Here is a 16,013-nt window from a genome sequence, read left to right on the forward strand (position 1 = left end):
ATTTTTGAGTGTTCCAAATTTCAAGACTTATTGACTAGCTCAAGGTCAAATTTCATTTCCGTACACAACACAAATCTATGCATGTGGTCCAAATTTGAATCCTGTACCTTCAAAAATGTGAAAGTAGGTCACTAGGTCAATGTCAAGGTCAAAGTTTGTTTCAGTACACAAAAGTATGCATGTGGTCCTAAATTTGAAGCCTGTAGCTACAGAAATGTGAAAGTAGGTCACTAGGTCAATCTTAAGGTCAAAGTTCATTTCAGTACACAAAACTATGCAAGTGGTCCAAATTTGAAGGCTGTAGCTTGCGAAATGTAAAAGTAGGTCATTAGGTCAAAATCAAGGTCAAATTTTACTTCGGAATACAAAACTATGTATGTGGTCCAAATTTGAAGCCTGTACCTTCAAAAATGTGAAAGTAGGTCACTAGGTCAAAGTAAAAGTCAAAGTTTGTTTCGGTACACAAAACTATGCACGTGGTCCAAATTTGAAGGCTATAGCTTGAGAAATGTAAAAGTAGGTCACTAGGTCAAAATCAAGGTCAAATTTTATTTCGGAATACAAAACTATGCATGTGGTCCAAATTTGAAGCCTGTACCTTAGAAATGTGAAAGTAGGTCACTAGGTCAATGTAAAGGTCAAAGGTCATTTCAGTACACAAAACTATGCAAGTGGTCCAAATTTGAAGGCTGTAGCTTGAGAAATGTAAAAGTAGGTCACTAGGTCAAAATCAAGGTCAAATTTTATTTCAGAATACGAAACTATGCATGTGGTCCAAATTTGAAGCCTGTACCTTCAAAAATGTGAAAGTAGGTCACTAGGTCAATGTCAAGGTCAAAGATTTTTTCGGTACACAAAACTATGCATGTAGTCCAAATTTGAAGGCTGTAGCTTGAGAAATGTTAAAGTAGGTCACTAGGTCAAAATCAATGTCAAATTTCATTTTGAAACACGAAACTATGCATATGGTCCAAATTCGATCCCTGTACCTTCAAAAATGTGAAAGTAGGTCACTAGGTCAAAATAAAGGTCAAAGTTTTTTCCAGTGCACAAAATTATGCATGTGGTCCAAATTTGAAGGCTGTAGCTACAGAAATGTGAAAGTAGGTCACTAGGTCAAAATCAAGGTCAACTCATGTCAAGGTTCATCTTGCCACTCAAAAATATACATGTGGTCCAAGTTTAAATGTTGTAGTTACTGACAAGAACATTTTAAAAGCTTTTCCCTATATAAGTCTATATGAACCATGTGACCCCCGGGGCGGGGCCATATTCAACCCTAGGAGGATAATTTGAACAAACTTGGTAGAGAACCACTACATGATGCTACATTACAAGTATCAAAGCCTTAGGCTTTGTGGTTTGGACAAGAAGATTTTCAAAGTTTTCCCCTATATAAGTCTATGTAAACCATATGACCCCCAGGGCGGGGCCATATTTGACCCTAGGGCTATAATTTAAACAATCTTAGTTGAAGACCACTAGATGATGTCACTTACAAAATATCAAAGCCCTAGGCCCTCTGGTTTTGGACAAGAGGTTATTCAAAGTTTTTCCCTATATAAGTCTATATAAACCATGTGACTCCCAGGGTGGGGCCATATTTGACCCCAGAGAAATAATTTGAATCATCTTGGTAGAGGACCACTAGATGATGCTTCATACCAAATATCAAAGCCCTAGGCTCTGTGGTTTTGGACAAGAAGGTTTTCAAAGTTTTTCCCTATATAAATCTATATAAATTATAGAAATAAACAAAGGGCCATAACTCACTCATAAATTGTTGAACCAGTCTGATTTTCAGGGGGACACAACTAGGGTATCAATACATCATTCTGACAAAGTTTGGTCAAAATCCCCCCAGTAGTTTCTGAGGAGATGCGATAACGAGAAAGTGTTAACGGACGGACGGACGGACGGACGGACGGAATGACGGACGGACGGACCACGGACGCAGAGTGATTTTAATAGCCCACCATCTGATGATGGTGGGCTAAAAATATGATTAAAGTATATATTGAAATCTCCGTTGCTGAGTGGTTAGGGTCGCTGACTTCGAATCATTTGCCCCTCATCGATGTGAGTTCGAGCCTCACTCGGGGCATTGAATTCTTCATGTGAGAAAGCCATTCAGCTGGCTTACGGAAGGTCGGTAGTTCTACTCAGGTGCCCACCCGTAATGAAATGATGCACTGAGGGGCACTTCGGGTCTTCCTTCACCGTCAAAACTGGAAAGTCGCCATATGACCTCTAGATTATTTCTGATTGTATCGGTGCGACGTTAAACCCAATAAAAATATATTGAATGTCAAAGGGTCAAGATAAGATATGCGATTTGAGCCATCCAGGTCCGTTTCCCTTTAAGTCTTGATCACTTTATTATTATTGGTGGTATATATGAAAACAGGTTACCCCAGTACACGATTCAAAGTGAACGTAAATGGATTCCGAATATTAACCCGTAAATGGATTCGGAATATTAACCGTACCAATATTCTAATACCAGGTTTGGGTGGTATCGGGAACGGAAGATGCGCTGATGCTCGGGTACATTCGCAGAAAATGTACTTATCCGTTTTTTGTATGGACGGCCTTAATATATAATACTGGAGAGGAATATACCAGTATATGGGATCTTCTCCAGTGAGGAGACGCTCGAATTATCTGACAACTTTTCAAAATAGCAAACGCGATACTTCCGTTTAATGACATTCTCCTCCACCAGAGGTTCGATATACACCCGAGGCCAATATAGTAGATCTGTATATAATAAAATTACACAATCAGCAATACTAATTGAATGCTGTATATTCACTGTATAAGACGGTGTAAAGTTTTAGGGAACGGTGTTGCCAGTAAAGACGGACGATTCCGGGTTTTGTTTTCGCTTGTGTCGGTAAATAGCTATACTCAACTAAAGTATTCTGTTTAAATATGTACTGACTTTAAATAAAATTTGTTTTGTATATTGTATTGTTTTATGCGAGTACATATTCATAAAGTTGTAAAAATTTAGTACGAGAGAAAACTCAGTATGAGCGAAAACTCATAGCTTTGAACGTCAAAAAAAAAAAAAAGAAAAACTGTGTGACTTCTGTTTGTCAACAGAATGTGAAAAGTCCACGAAAAAACATAAAGTAGTACCGTGTCCTTTGCAATGTTATTTTTTCAGTTAAAAACAATTAGTTTTTTGTTGTTGTTTTTTCAAAATGCACCGTCGTTGAACGTTCCGGTGGAATATGTGTAACGTAACAAGGCATAAACATTTTATCTAGCTGTACATTTAGATGCTTCCCTGCAAGAGGAAATTCCAAGTTATTAGCGCTTAAATAGCTCTGAATTCTGTTAAATTATGCAAATAATACATGTCTGTTTTCCCGGAAGTGCTGCTCTATAGAAGTTTTAACCTGTACATATTACATATATGATAATGATCTGAATATAATGTATCATAATGTTCTTTTAACATTGTCATTTTACCGTATTAATATGACTGTGTATAAAGTACATGACAGAAAAAAAGATAAATACCATGTGAGAAAACGGCCATCTGTTACATCTAAAGTCGCTGTTGATTCTAGTACATTCCGCATAACTCACATCAGTTTTTAGGTCAATACTGAGGTAAAACAGTGTAATATCATGGAATGGTTGTTTGTAAGTGTGTAAACTGTGAACACTTTCAAAACTAAACACTGCAAGGATTGCAAGTATTGCAAGGATTTCGTCCATGCACTTACGTTAAACACTTGAAACGCCACTTGTTGGAATTGTTTCATGTATACTGTAATTACAAAATAAAAACATTGTAGAGTGAATTATTGTATTCAACAGAGTGATAAAACTGTAACTAAACTCTCGCTACGCCGGAATGAACATGTACCTTATGTTTCGGAATGCTGATTTTATGAGTATATAAAATAATTTGGAGTATATAAAATAATTTGATGCGGATCTACGTACCATGTATACATACCACGCATATCTACATCACGATAATTGCAAGAGTTGTCGACTCATAATCAGAAGTTACATTGCATAAACAGGCTATGATTGTGTGCAAAGAATTCAGGGAATGAAAAACATTGCAAACGTACACTTTATAAGCATTATAGGATAAAGGAAAACGTGTTTTCTTCTAAAGGGTAAGTGCATTATATACTTTCTGATTGATTACATGGCGTATTATTTATAGAGTTATTAAAGGGCATTTAACACAATTTGTCTCCATTCTGCTTTTAACACAGTTTGTCTCCATTCTGCTTTCCATATCATACATATAGTTTAGGCATTACTTCTGAAGATTTCCTGTTTTTTTATACATAAAAGCCTACAAGTAACTCATAAAAACATAGTATTCATCAAAAGATTAATTTCAGAGAATGCGAGATCAAGTATTAGATTACGAATCTTCCTACCTTATTTATGGAGGCGGGACAAGTTTTGTTGTGAACGTTTTTCTTTTCCGTTTCGTCAGCCCGTTTGTGTCGAGACGTATCACCAAAACATACGAAAACTTGCCGAAGTATGAACAACAAGAATGGAACGACAGGTACTCTTATTCATATTCACGACAATATCCTCGTTACAATATGGGGTGGGGGGAGGGTATTTAATAATGTTGCGAGAAGTTATTACCCAACCCTTTTTGCATTTACTATTGTTAATACTGTGTAATTGAAATATATTTGCTTCAAATTAGTAACGTAAAAAAAATATGTCTATACATCGTTAACTGACCATGTCAGTACTGCATATGGCGACTCTAGTGCTTCAATTTCGGCAGGATAATTTGTCTTGTCCACATCGCAAATGAATAATGTTAATTTGAAATATGGAGAAAAAAACCCCGAAAAGTTGTTACTGACGTCATTTTCGCTTTTCTCGATGACATTTTCCATAAAATACTAGAAAATAGCGTGAAATTTCAATTTCAATGTCCGCTGAAAATTCACAGTTATGGTACAGTTATGTGGCAGTGATCACAGCGGCACTTTCGCATTTTCGACTTTTCTGCGACACGTGATGAAAGAAGATTCCGATATTTATTTGCGGTTTACATACATAGTGATTTCCTTAGATGATTTTATTTGTCGACTAGTTAAGTGGCTGCCTTACTAAAGTTGACCACAACAACGTTGTTTTCAAACAAGGAAGCTAAATAGCGGGATTTACCGTGAGCGTCCGGCTTCTGTCGCATGTGTGTATGGAATGATAAGATATGCCCACTGTTCCGCACAGACCAAATCCATTTAGCAGTAAATGAGAGTATTTTTACTTATCTCTTACAGGTTTATATCTAATATAAATGCTGTGATATCCATCATCATGTCTGGTTACAGTCTACTATTTGAATTCAAGGCGAGAGAGGACATGGTTTGGGACGATAGACCAATAGCAAGGACAGCATGTGCAATCATTGTAGGCTATATGCTGGCAGGTATATAGTCACGTTCATTTGAAACAGGAAGGACGTTAGCTTCTTACATGCAGTTAACGTCCGATACCAAAAAAAAAAAAAAAAAAAAACTGATAACAATTGACAGGACTTTCTAGTTTAATAAGCAGAATAACAGCCCGGTAGAATTATTTATCTTCTCTAGGAAATAGTGTATATTTGGCAGCGTTTTTTTCGATGAAAAACTAAAGGTATTTTTGTGGCAGGTAGGCTGAGTGTAGAGTGCTTTAGTTTTTAGTACAAAGTCGCATATTTAGTTCATGCGGCCGTGTCAGCTGTCACCAAATAGCCTGAACGTTCTTGCTTTCTTTACCCTAAACATCGCACGTTGAAGGTACATGAAATGTTTTAGCTGTATATTCTGATTATTTTATTTCAGATGTTTTCTGCATGTTGATATGGTGTAACACGTCAAAAGGAGAATTGTTCGGCTTCATATTGCACCATGCCGCCACAGTGTATGCCTACTTCTTCGTTGTGGTAAGAAAGGATTATTATCAATATTTATTATATACCTATATAAATTCTGTTGAAATTCGACTTGTATTTCACAAGTAAATATAAACAGGCAGAAAAAATATCCGTATTGTACCTTTTGTATTGTATGTTGCCGGACTACTTTCATTAAACATGCATGGCCCGACACAGTTCTATAGATAGCGCATGTAGAAACTTCACTCAGTTCCATTTCAACATCGTTAAACATTGAAGATTTCGTCCGATCAAAAAGGTTGAGGTATAATAAAAGGGCCATTATAACAGCAGCTAGATCTGTGATTTTGTATTCGACTCTCGTGGATTTGCAAGATCGGATCACATTCGGCAATTGCGCGCCTCGTGAGATCCGGTCTGACAAAATCCACTCGAGCAGAAAACAACATCCCAGATTAAGCTACTATTATAATAACCCTATTGTATATCAAGGTTCAATGAAAATTCTGTTAGCGATACCTCTAAATAGCAATTCCCTTCGGTGTCTTGTAATCGGTGTCATCACAACCCGAACGGCTCTTTCGGTAGTAAATGTCAAGCCCTCATTTTGCCATTTGCTGCATAAATAATATTTCAAGTAAAATTTCAACCATACAGTTGATTGTTTCTGGCAGTTCTGTCTATAAGGCGCCTAATGGCTGAAGCAACCATTATTTGTGAGTAATCATAACTCAGCTGGAAGAGCCTTCCTATGTCGTGTCCTTATGTAGATACAACTTTAATTATTTCAGGTTTATGGAATCTTGTGTTATTTTGCAATGATTCGACTCATTGCGGAAGCGTCGACTGTCCCAGTTAACCAAAGGTAATAGTTTATCTACAAGCCTCAGTTTCACCGATTGTAGCATACCATAGGTTCATGTTCGTTAGAATTCGAAGCTAAATGTAACTTGGTGTGTAGAATGTACTAAATGTCTGATTTCTAGCAGAAGCTATTTGCAGCAACATTTATATATATTTTTTAAATCATTATTATTAAAAGTTCATCAAAAATATGGAAGTTCATCTGCCATCATCATAAAGCTGTCGGATATGATATTAAAGTTATTATCTAAATTTGCACATTAATATTCATATACATAAACGTTTAAAACATCAGTAAAGTTGATTCATTCAGGTGTAAACCAACGTACTCACACATATCGTGTAATTTGTCTAATTACAGATGGTATTTTGACGCAATAGGCTACCCGAGGACACGAGTAATAGTGATTGTGAATGGTTTTCTCATGTTGATATGTTTCTTTATGTTCCGTATGGTAACCATGCCAATATTCTGGTATCAGATTTGGATGGTAACAGGAACGGAAGCTGCGCTGAAGCTCGGTAACATTCAGCATATTATGTATATACCCGGTTTCTGTATGGACAGCCTTAATCTTTACTGGTTCTTTAAAATGTGCAAGGGTTTTGTAAAAGCACTGAGAGGGATATTGAACACGGATAACTCTACCAGGGAAGAGAAAGTAAAGTCAACCTGACGTAAAATACAAGACAGTGTTCAACTACATGTACCTTAAATTTGATAACGCATTGTGCAATTTTACCTAATGATCGAAATTTATAATGTAGATTCAACTCGAGATTTAGAAAATATTTGATATCAGAAAAAGGTAAAACAAGTTATTCCATACATTTTAGTTTTATTTGCAACCCGATTCATCAGTTTCAGCATACAAACGTATGAAAACGTGCCTTATTGCCGACTTACATACATTTTGAATTTTCTTGATCTTAAAAAGGGATCTTGGACGAAAACCTTGAAACGTTTTGTAGCAGACGTCTGACGTTCTGACAAACAAATCATGCGGACACATATACTCGCCTGCCATTTGTTTTACTAGTATAAAACCGTTACACAAATATCTGCTGTGGCTCTGTGGGATTAGAGAATGCAATCGAGTAAAATAACTGAGTTAGTATGGAATCCCGGTGCGACATACTTTTTGCTGTTTGCTTTTTGCGTTTTGCTATTTGCGTTTTGCTTTTTGCACTGGGATTCCATATGCAGTTATGTACATGTTACAAAATACTACACCAAAACGCAAAAAGCAACACGCAAAAAGCAAAAACGATGAAGCAAAACACAAAACAAAAACAGCAAAAAGCAAGAATCAAGACGCAAAAATACCAAAAAAATCAAAACTTTAAAAGAATGAAACATATTATATTGGGATTTCGTAAAATGCAGCCGATCTCACTGCTATTGAAATTCAAAATAATTATATATTTTTAAAGACGCTTTACGTTGATGTCTTGTGTTGTTATACTTTCTTGTCCTTTTGGATCATGGAGTCCATTCAATATGTGTTATAGAGTTCCGCTTAAGACGGTGCTAGGGGTCGCGAAAGGTGTTGCACATTTCATTACATATCAACCGAGTTTTCTGTTATTATTTTTGATTGCATTCTTTGCTTCCAAATGATCTTTTTACAGAGTTTATTATTTATAGCGTTAGGCATATATTTTTAAAAAAGCAAACTATCAAAAGACAAGTAGCAAAACGCAAGAAGCAAAACATAAATGCAAAAATCAAAACGCAGAAAGCAAATAGCAAACAGCAAAAAGCATGTCACACCGGGATTCCATAGAGTTCGTGAAAAGTGCAACACTCCCAGCACCTATTGACTAGAAGACCAAGTTGGTCAAATTCCCACATTGCTTATAATTAAGGATGTAGGATCATTTTTTGAAGAACATTAGTTTCTAAGACAGATAAGGGCAGAAAAAGCACAGGTCATCGCACTCGTTTTTTTTTATTTTATAGGGCATTTTCTTCGCCCACTGTTTAAGCATTTCTGAAATTAAGTAAAAATTTTATAAAAAATATAATATCCTGCTTAATGTTAAAGGGATTTCGGGTATCACAGGTTACTATGAGTACAGGGTGATATCAGTATTATATAAGCATAAATGTCACTAATAAATCTGTTTCATTTTTACATGTTGTTTAATTACCCCTACCACTTATTTTTCAATGGAAAAACGTATTTTTAGCTGGAAAAAAATCTGCTGTTAACAATTTAGAAATATTTTCTGCTTCAATGACACACAGAAATGCTTCAAAATGGAAAGAAACAATATTTGGGTCACCGTGCATTTAAGAGATATATTTAGAAAAAGAAAACCCTTTAAAACACATTTTGGTATTTTTAATTCTTTATGTTTTACTTTATGCTTCCTAGATAGTATAAAGTGCTTTATTTCACTTGTAGCTTATCATTATATATATATCAGTCAGAAAAATATCAGACCCAAACCTGATCTACTTTGAAATTCATAGATATTTCAAATTACCACCCCCTACCCCATTGTACTTCTTACAGCAAAGGATCATGTATGATAAGGCACAGTTTGAGCCCCCAGATTTCAAAGAAAATGAAAAGAAAAAATACATCTCAACGATAGGGATTATTTGAAAGATAGAGGATTAATCTTGCATTTTTTTATGAAAAAAAATGTATCAGTTTTGCGTTAAAAGTCACGATCCATGGTATAGTTTCATGTCATCATCACAGATTTTGTACATTTTTAGACATTTTTATGCTCTGAATCACCAAAGTACGACACGAGCGCAGTGGAGAACAATTTTGGTTTTTGGACATGTGTTGAGGATTTCAAAAACACGGAGAATGATACATGAGAAAAAATTGTTCTAAGGTACGCTCGTAGTTAAGTTTGAACAAATATGATATTTTGTCGGAACATTTTAGTCTAAAAATAGCAATATAAAGGAAAGAAACTCTTGATTTACTTGAAGAGCTTGGCATAAAGGTAAGTAAAACATGTTGTGACGTCATGCGGAAGAGATTTCGTTTGCCTGAAACTTAGGTAAAGGGGCTATTTTTATGGATAGTTTTCTAGGGTCTTATTGATAGAATGTCAGACTCCTCTGATTAGACCTTTTGACAGTATTTGCATAGCATTTTGTCATTATTATATACGTCATTATTATAAACCTATAATTCTCGATTTATTTCTTTGCTATAAGCGCGTCATACAATATTATTACTTGATCGGAATCTTTCGTCAAATTCGTCCAAGAAAACGATTCTGTAAATTGTATACTAAATACGCGTATGGTATTTGAATTTCTGGAATAGTCGAGTTATCCAAGATTCCTCTTTGAGCCCTAGCCCAAAATGGTTGCACATTCTTCTCACCTTGAGCTTAAAATACATTGTTTGAATGATTGTAAAAATATACATTTTATAGCACACCCAACATGTGACTGTGCCATAACTGCTTGATTTATTATTGATGCAATATGTTATCACAGAATGGCGTCAGAGTAAAATTACATGTTATGTAAAATCTCTTCATATATACATTGTACAATGCAGATAACTTGTTGCCTGTAGAAAAAAAATCAAATTTGAAATGTATGTCCATTAGTCATCAAGATACAGACATTGCTGAAACAGTTTCAAACGATGGAAAACCAAAAATATAGGTGTTATAAAAATATAATATTTTTCGGGGCATAACAGTTTAAACAAAAAAAATTAATATTATGAATAATCAAATGGTGTCAGCAACAATTACAAATTAGACTTTAAATGAATATTTAACTAGTAAACAGCATCTGCATCTTCATATCAGGAAATTACGGTATTTTACAACATGCGATACCTCAAGAGCCAATACGTGATTTGAAAATTCTTTGTTCTGTTCAAGGGAAAACAATAACCTCTATTGACCTTAAATAATACTTAAGATTTAGTATAAACAATATACAAAAAAGTTCTTCAATATAATTCTTACATATCGAGAACAGTTCACTAAATTTGGATTTCTTCTTTCGAAAAATTCATGATCATTAACTTGAAGTAACGGCTTTTAAACACAATGCATCCCAAGTGCTGGTGTCCTATCCCTGTTTCAAACGTCCGTATGGATTAATTGCCTTAAGCAATGACACTTTTAAATCATGAGTCACGTACAACGTGACTTTGCGGCACTTGAATAAAATGAAAGACAATGCAGTATGTATTTACAGCAAGTCATTTAGTTTCAACCACTTATTTTATACATAAATTGCAACAAGAAGTAAATGGTAACGTATATAATTATGCCCTGTCACATGACAAGATGGATGAAGTGTTTAAGTGATGTGTTTCAGTCTCATATTGCTTATGTATGTTTGTAAGATATTTCATTGTAAATTATTGTTTGTTTGTTTGTTTTGGGTTTTACACCATTTTTCAACAGTATTTCAGTCTTGTAACGGCGGGCAGTTAACCTAACCAGTGTTCCTGGATTCTGTACCAGTACTAACCTGTTCTCCGCAAGTAACTGCCAACTTATTGAGTTACAATATATGATAGGCAGAAAACAAAATAACTTTAGTAGCAATATTTCATTAATCATGCCTCCCTTTTACTTAGAATGTAAGGTCAATTTCGATGCATTTCACTATATCTCTGTTATTGCAGAGAGGATTAGTCACTCACATCATATGACACATGGGCCATAACTCTAGCGCCAGTAATTCATAAATAATCTCTCTTTTTTACTTAAAATTTCAGGTTAAAGGTCTGGGTTACTTTCACTCTGTCTCAGTTATTACTAAATGGATTTGATTCAAACATAAAGTAGTTGTTCCACATCATCACCCATATCATATTACACAAAGCGCATCACACTTGCACCAACATTTCATGTATTATGCCCCTAATTTGCTTCAAATTATGCTTATTTAAAGTTTTGATATACATTTTATCTGTCTTAAGCAATCTATGTTCAAAGTGGTCCTCTTGTTTTTATTTTAACCAAACAGACTCCATACGACACCAACACATTTATCTTACTGTAGTTTACCAATAGAAGTTTTTTTTTAATATTTCAAACCTAACTTGAGTAATGAGGAGAAATAATAGATGCTTTTAAAAAATCAATATACTACCATGGTAACAAGTCATTAGATTTGTAACCATGACAAGTTCTAAACATTTCTTGATCTGTCTTTATTGTGGAAAATTGAGAAATACAACTTTTATGTTACTTTTCAACTATTCTGAGTAAAGAAGAGTTATCTCCCTTTATTTTTTTTCTTAAAGTATTATAACGGGTATAAATGTCAAAATAAATTGCATACTGTATAAGCAATGAATCAGTTTTTTGTTTTTGTTTTTTTTTCGCTGATTTGGAAACGGGCCCATGGCCTTTGCCGTTGAGAAAAATGCGCATTAAACGTCTCAATTGGGATTTGTTAAAAGTCATAACGTTTTATTAAAATGTTACATTAAAGAAAAAATGGCCATAAATGCATTAAATTAGCATACTGTCTTGTTTCTCAAATGTTTGAGGTTTCATAGGTACAGTCTTGGTTGAAAATCTTTTTATCTTTGGGAATATTCATTTTGAAATTGAGAAAAAAACTTTTTACCATTAGGATTGGGGCCCAATATCGGCCCCAAATTGCCTGAAAAAAAAAACACAAAAGAAATACTGTGAATTATCAGGTAAAGTTCTAATTTAAGTAAATAATAACTTTAGTATGGCACTTAATTAAGCATACCCCCTCATAAACCAAATATTCACACACTTGAACGCATGTACATGTATATATAAATCAGTATATTTTTAAGAAATACTGACTTTATTCAGATATTTGGTTACTAAATCGAGAAAATAGACATATTTTATAATGTAATGATGTATTTAAAAACAAGATTTGATCGGGGGCCCAAAACGCCCCTTATCATACATTGTCCTTTAGGCAAATGCCAGGCAAAAATAAGAGTGAAAAAAATCGCAATATGTAGAATCTGTTTGGTTAAATGGTATATTATTAGCCATATTTTAATTATGTAGCATTATTTTTTGGCATACATTTTGTTAGAAAGAAATATTCGAAGAAACATTTTTTTCAAAATGCAGAAAGAAAACACACTCGTACATTCTTAAATGGTTAAAATGCACCAATCTGAAACTAATATTTATTTCAGATTTAATTTTTGATATGAATAATAAAATTGTATCACTAGAAAGTGTTTGATGAACGTTAAAATAGCAATCGTGTGCATAGTGAATGCTAAGATTATTATCAAAATTTATTTTCAGAAAGGAAATACGAAAATGTACAAAAGATTAGAGCTTATCGATTTCTTAAAAATCAAAACAAAAAGACTACATAGATTCCCCATGCTAACTCGGTGAAGGTTTGTCCAAATATAGCAATATGTCCTTGTTTTAAAATTAGAAAATATATTTATCTTTCAAAGAAGCTAGATCAGATTGTGTTTGACGTGACGGACTTACCCTGGCTACAGGTTGTTATGATATAGGACACCGCGAGCCATAGATAGCTGAAATATCATCTACATTCCCCTATTGTTTAAATGTATTCACCTTTCACCGGTGTAACGGTATACACCTCCGGAGGTAATGCCATATCGGGCCGTACGTCAATCAATTAAATACATAATTAATATGGCTCCGTAATGTCTGTCACAGAGTTCAGGCTGTCGTCTAGCAGAGAAAATAATGCTTATCCCGTGCTACTTGACAAGAGAAAGAAATAAGAAGTTCATTAGGCGTAAAAAATTTGTTTGTTTCCGGTATCCCGACCTACCCTTAATTTTTGACCCGACCCTAAATGTTTTTATGGCCTTGGAGAATATTTTTTTCAACTTTTTAACAAAAAGTTGCAAAACACCACTTTTCATGCTTTAAATATGGTCAGTGATGTTAGAAATCAACTTACTGATGCTCTAAAGGCATAAGCCCCTTATTTCCATTCATCTTTTGACACAAAAATAATTTCCGAAAAGTCTCATTTAATAAAAAAAAAATAAAAAAAAAAAAAAAAAGGGGGAAGAATTTCCGACCTACAACTTTTTTATCGTTTTGTTATATGGATCTATATTTTCCTGTTCTTTTAAAAATGTCTCATTTTTCTTCTTTTCCTGTGGTTGGATTTTGTAAAAGGATGCGTTATTTTATTGCAAAAAAAGAAACAACCCAGTCAACATAAGAGCAATTTACATTCGGCATTATATTGATAAGCTTTGCATTGTTGAAATAACCTAGTAGCTTAAACCTTCAAAACATTTAAAATTATCACGATGGTATCACTTTTATTCAAAATAAATGTGCTTAGCAGGTGGTACATTTCAAGTTCTATTATATGTTAAGTTTGTACACAGCAGCATTGTTTTGACAAGGAATGACAACATTCTTTCCGTTTGAAATTCAGAATTCTGAGGAAATCAGAATACTGAGAAAAAGTCATATAAAGCTCTATTTGATAAACAGCTTATCGTCAGTCCAAGCGAGTTGATACAGTACTTCTTTCTACAATACATTAAATGTATAACTAAAACTCAAGCACATGCATAAGATAGATATAAATTTATTAAATAATAATTGAATAAAACATAGATCATGTTTTGTTCACAATATATGTTTGCTGGCCAATATATGGGTAAACAGAATAAGTCTGTGTGTTGTTAATTGTAACATATATAATAAAATCTATTCTTCATAGGCATAATACTTCGAAACAAGTGTTCAGTTATTACATTATACGTATGATGAAAATTAATCTTAGCATTTTAGAGTGTTTTTGTACATGGTATATTGACGTTATCTATATAACATACGTATATTGTAACGTATTGGCTGGTAATATATCTCTCCTCAACACATCATCTCCTCCAACATGTTAACATACTGTTACGCAATGAAGTAACATCTAGCTTGTCGTGGCTGACTTGTTCTTCATAGCTTATCTTGTCAAGCTTTTTGCTAAACGCTCTAATGTCATCTCGCCTTCTTACATACAGCTTAACAGCCTCCTATTTACGATAGGTCGTATTGGGCTCCGGGTGGAGCAAGTTCATACGTATGTTCATTTCCCTAACACTCTTTTCACAAAACTGTTTTTCCTCTTGCGGAATTTTAGTCCAGCAGTTGTCATAACTTCAAACACATGATTGACCGAGTCATTGTCATATGCGGTGCATTCAACGAAAGTATCTGCACCAATGTCTTTAGCAAGCTTCCGACCTTCCTCAGCGCTAACAGAGTCCTTACTATCACTCTTTCTTAGGTCGGTTTGAGTAGCAACGAGTATGATGGGCTTTCTACGACGACAGTGGCTCACTTCCGGCACCCAGAAGTCCTTGATACTTTCAAGAGAATTACGATCAACAACGGAGTAGCAAAGCACAAGAACTTCGCTGTCTTTGTAAGAAAACGAGCGCATATTCTCGTAGTCATGCTGACCGGCGTTGTCGAGGATACTGAGATTATGTTTCTGCCCTTGGACATCGAGACATCCTGAAATGAAAATAAAGGCAAACGTATAGTTTGAATTTGATGTTGATTTCGTCAACATAATTATTTTATTTCTTTTCAAAGAAACGCATGAAAACATTTTTGTGAAAGAATTCACAGAGTGAGCAAAAATGATAAATTTCTAGAAGAGACAAATAACTATAAAAATTATTATTAATTACAATCTTTACGTACAGCAAAAGTACAAATTTTGATAAAACATTCATGACTGTAATGAAACTGACAGAAATTTACCTTCGTATGTCTCCAGTACAGTTGCCACATAAGGTGTCTGTGGAAGATGTTTTTCCATGAACGCTTGTACCAACGTACTCTTTCCAATCATCGCATCTCCCACCAACATGCAATGCACTGGTTTCTCAACTTTTACAACCATTCTGATTCTTTCTGATTTCTGTTCCTTACTATTTCCTTTTTTTCTAAATGTTTAAGTTTACTTTTAATGTGTTCGCTTGTTTGTCTAAAGCCAGATTAATTTGGGCTATAATCAGAGCTCGTATTTATATCCGCGCTGAGTTGCGAAAGGATTGGAACAAAAGAATGGCTATCATAGCCAAGATATTTCAGTCAAGACCTCCTTGTAGAGAGATTACCCCCTCTGAGAAGGCAACTAATGAAAATCTCCAAGTGTCATTGCACTGTGTTGACTCGGTGTAGTCTTTCTTGTGGAACATATCTGATTTCTCTAAACAGTTTTGCTTTCATTTGCGGTTTGAAAATCACTTTAATAGAAGGTATGTCTTGCATCGGACACAAGAGA

General features: G+C 34.5%; 2 protein-coding genes across 2 annotated transcripts; one reads left to right on the top strand and one right to left on the bottom strand.

The window, feature by feature from the left end:
• Positions 1-3,586: 3,586 nt before the first annotated feature.
• LOC123525032 (TLC domain-containing protein 4-B-like) lies at positions 3,587-8,892 on the top strand. Its single transcript, XM_045303707.2, has 6 exons — positions 3,587-4,145; positions 4,380-4,552; positions 5,292-5,440; positions 5,838-5,938; positions 6,682-6,755; positions 7,116-8,892. The coding sequence occupies exons 2-6, from the start codon at positions 4,383-4,385 to the stop codon at positions 7,429-7,431; spliced, it is 810 nt and encodes a 269-aa protein (XP_045159642.2). The 5' UTR covers positions 3,587-4,145; positions 4,380-4,382; the 3' UTR covers positions 7,432-8,892.
• Positions 8,893-14,290: 5,398 nt separating this feature from the next.
• Positions 14,291-15,735, bottom strand: LOC123523567 (rho-related GTP-binding protein RhoC-like). Its single transcript, XM_045301227.2, has 2 exons — positions 15,488-15,735; positions 14,291-15,235 (listed from the first exon to the last, which is right to left on the bottom strand). Exons 1-2 carry the CDS (start codon positions 15,627-15,629, stop codon positions 14,805-14,807), a joined length of 573 nt encoding a protein of 190 aa, XP_045157162.1. The 5' UTR covers positions 15,630-15,735; the 3' UTR covers positions 14,291-14,804.
• Positions 15,736-16,013: the final 278 nt, after the last annotated feature.

The sequence above is a fragment of the Mercenaria mercenaria genome, chromosome 3 (assembly GCF_021730395.1).
Source record: "Mercenaria mercenaria strain notata chromosome 3, MADL_Memer_1, whole genome shotgun sequence".
In the NCBI taxonomy this organism is placed as follows: Eukaryota; Metazoa; Mollusca; class Bivalvia; order Venerida; family Veneridae; genus Mercenaria; species Mercenaria mercenaria.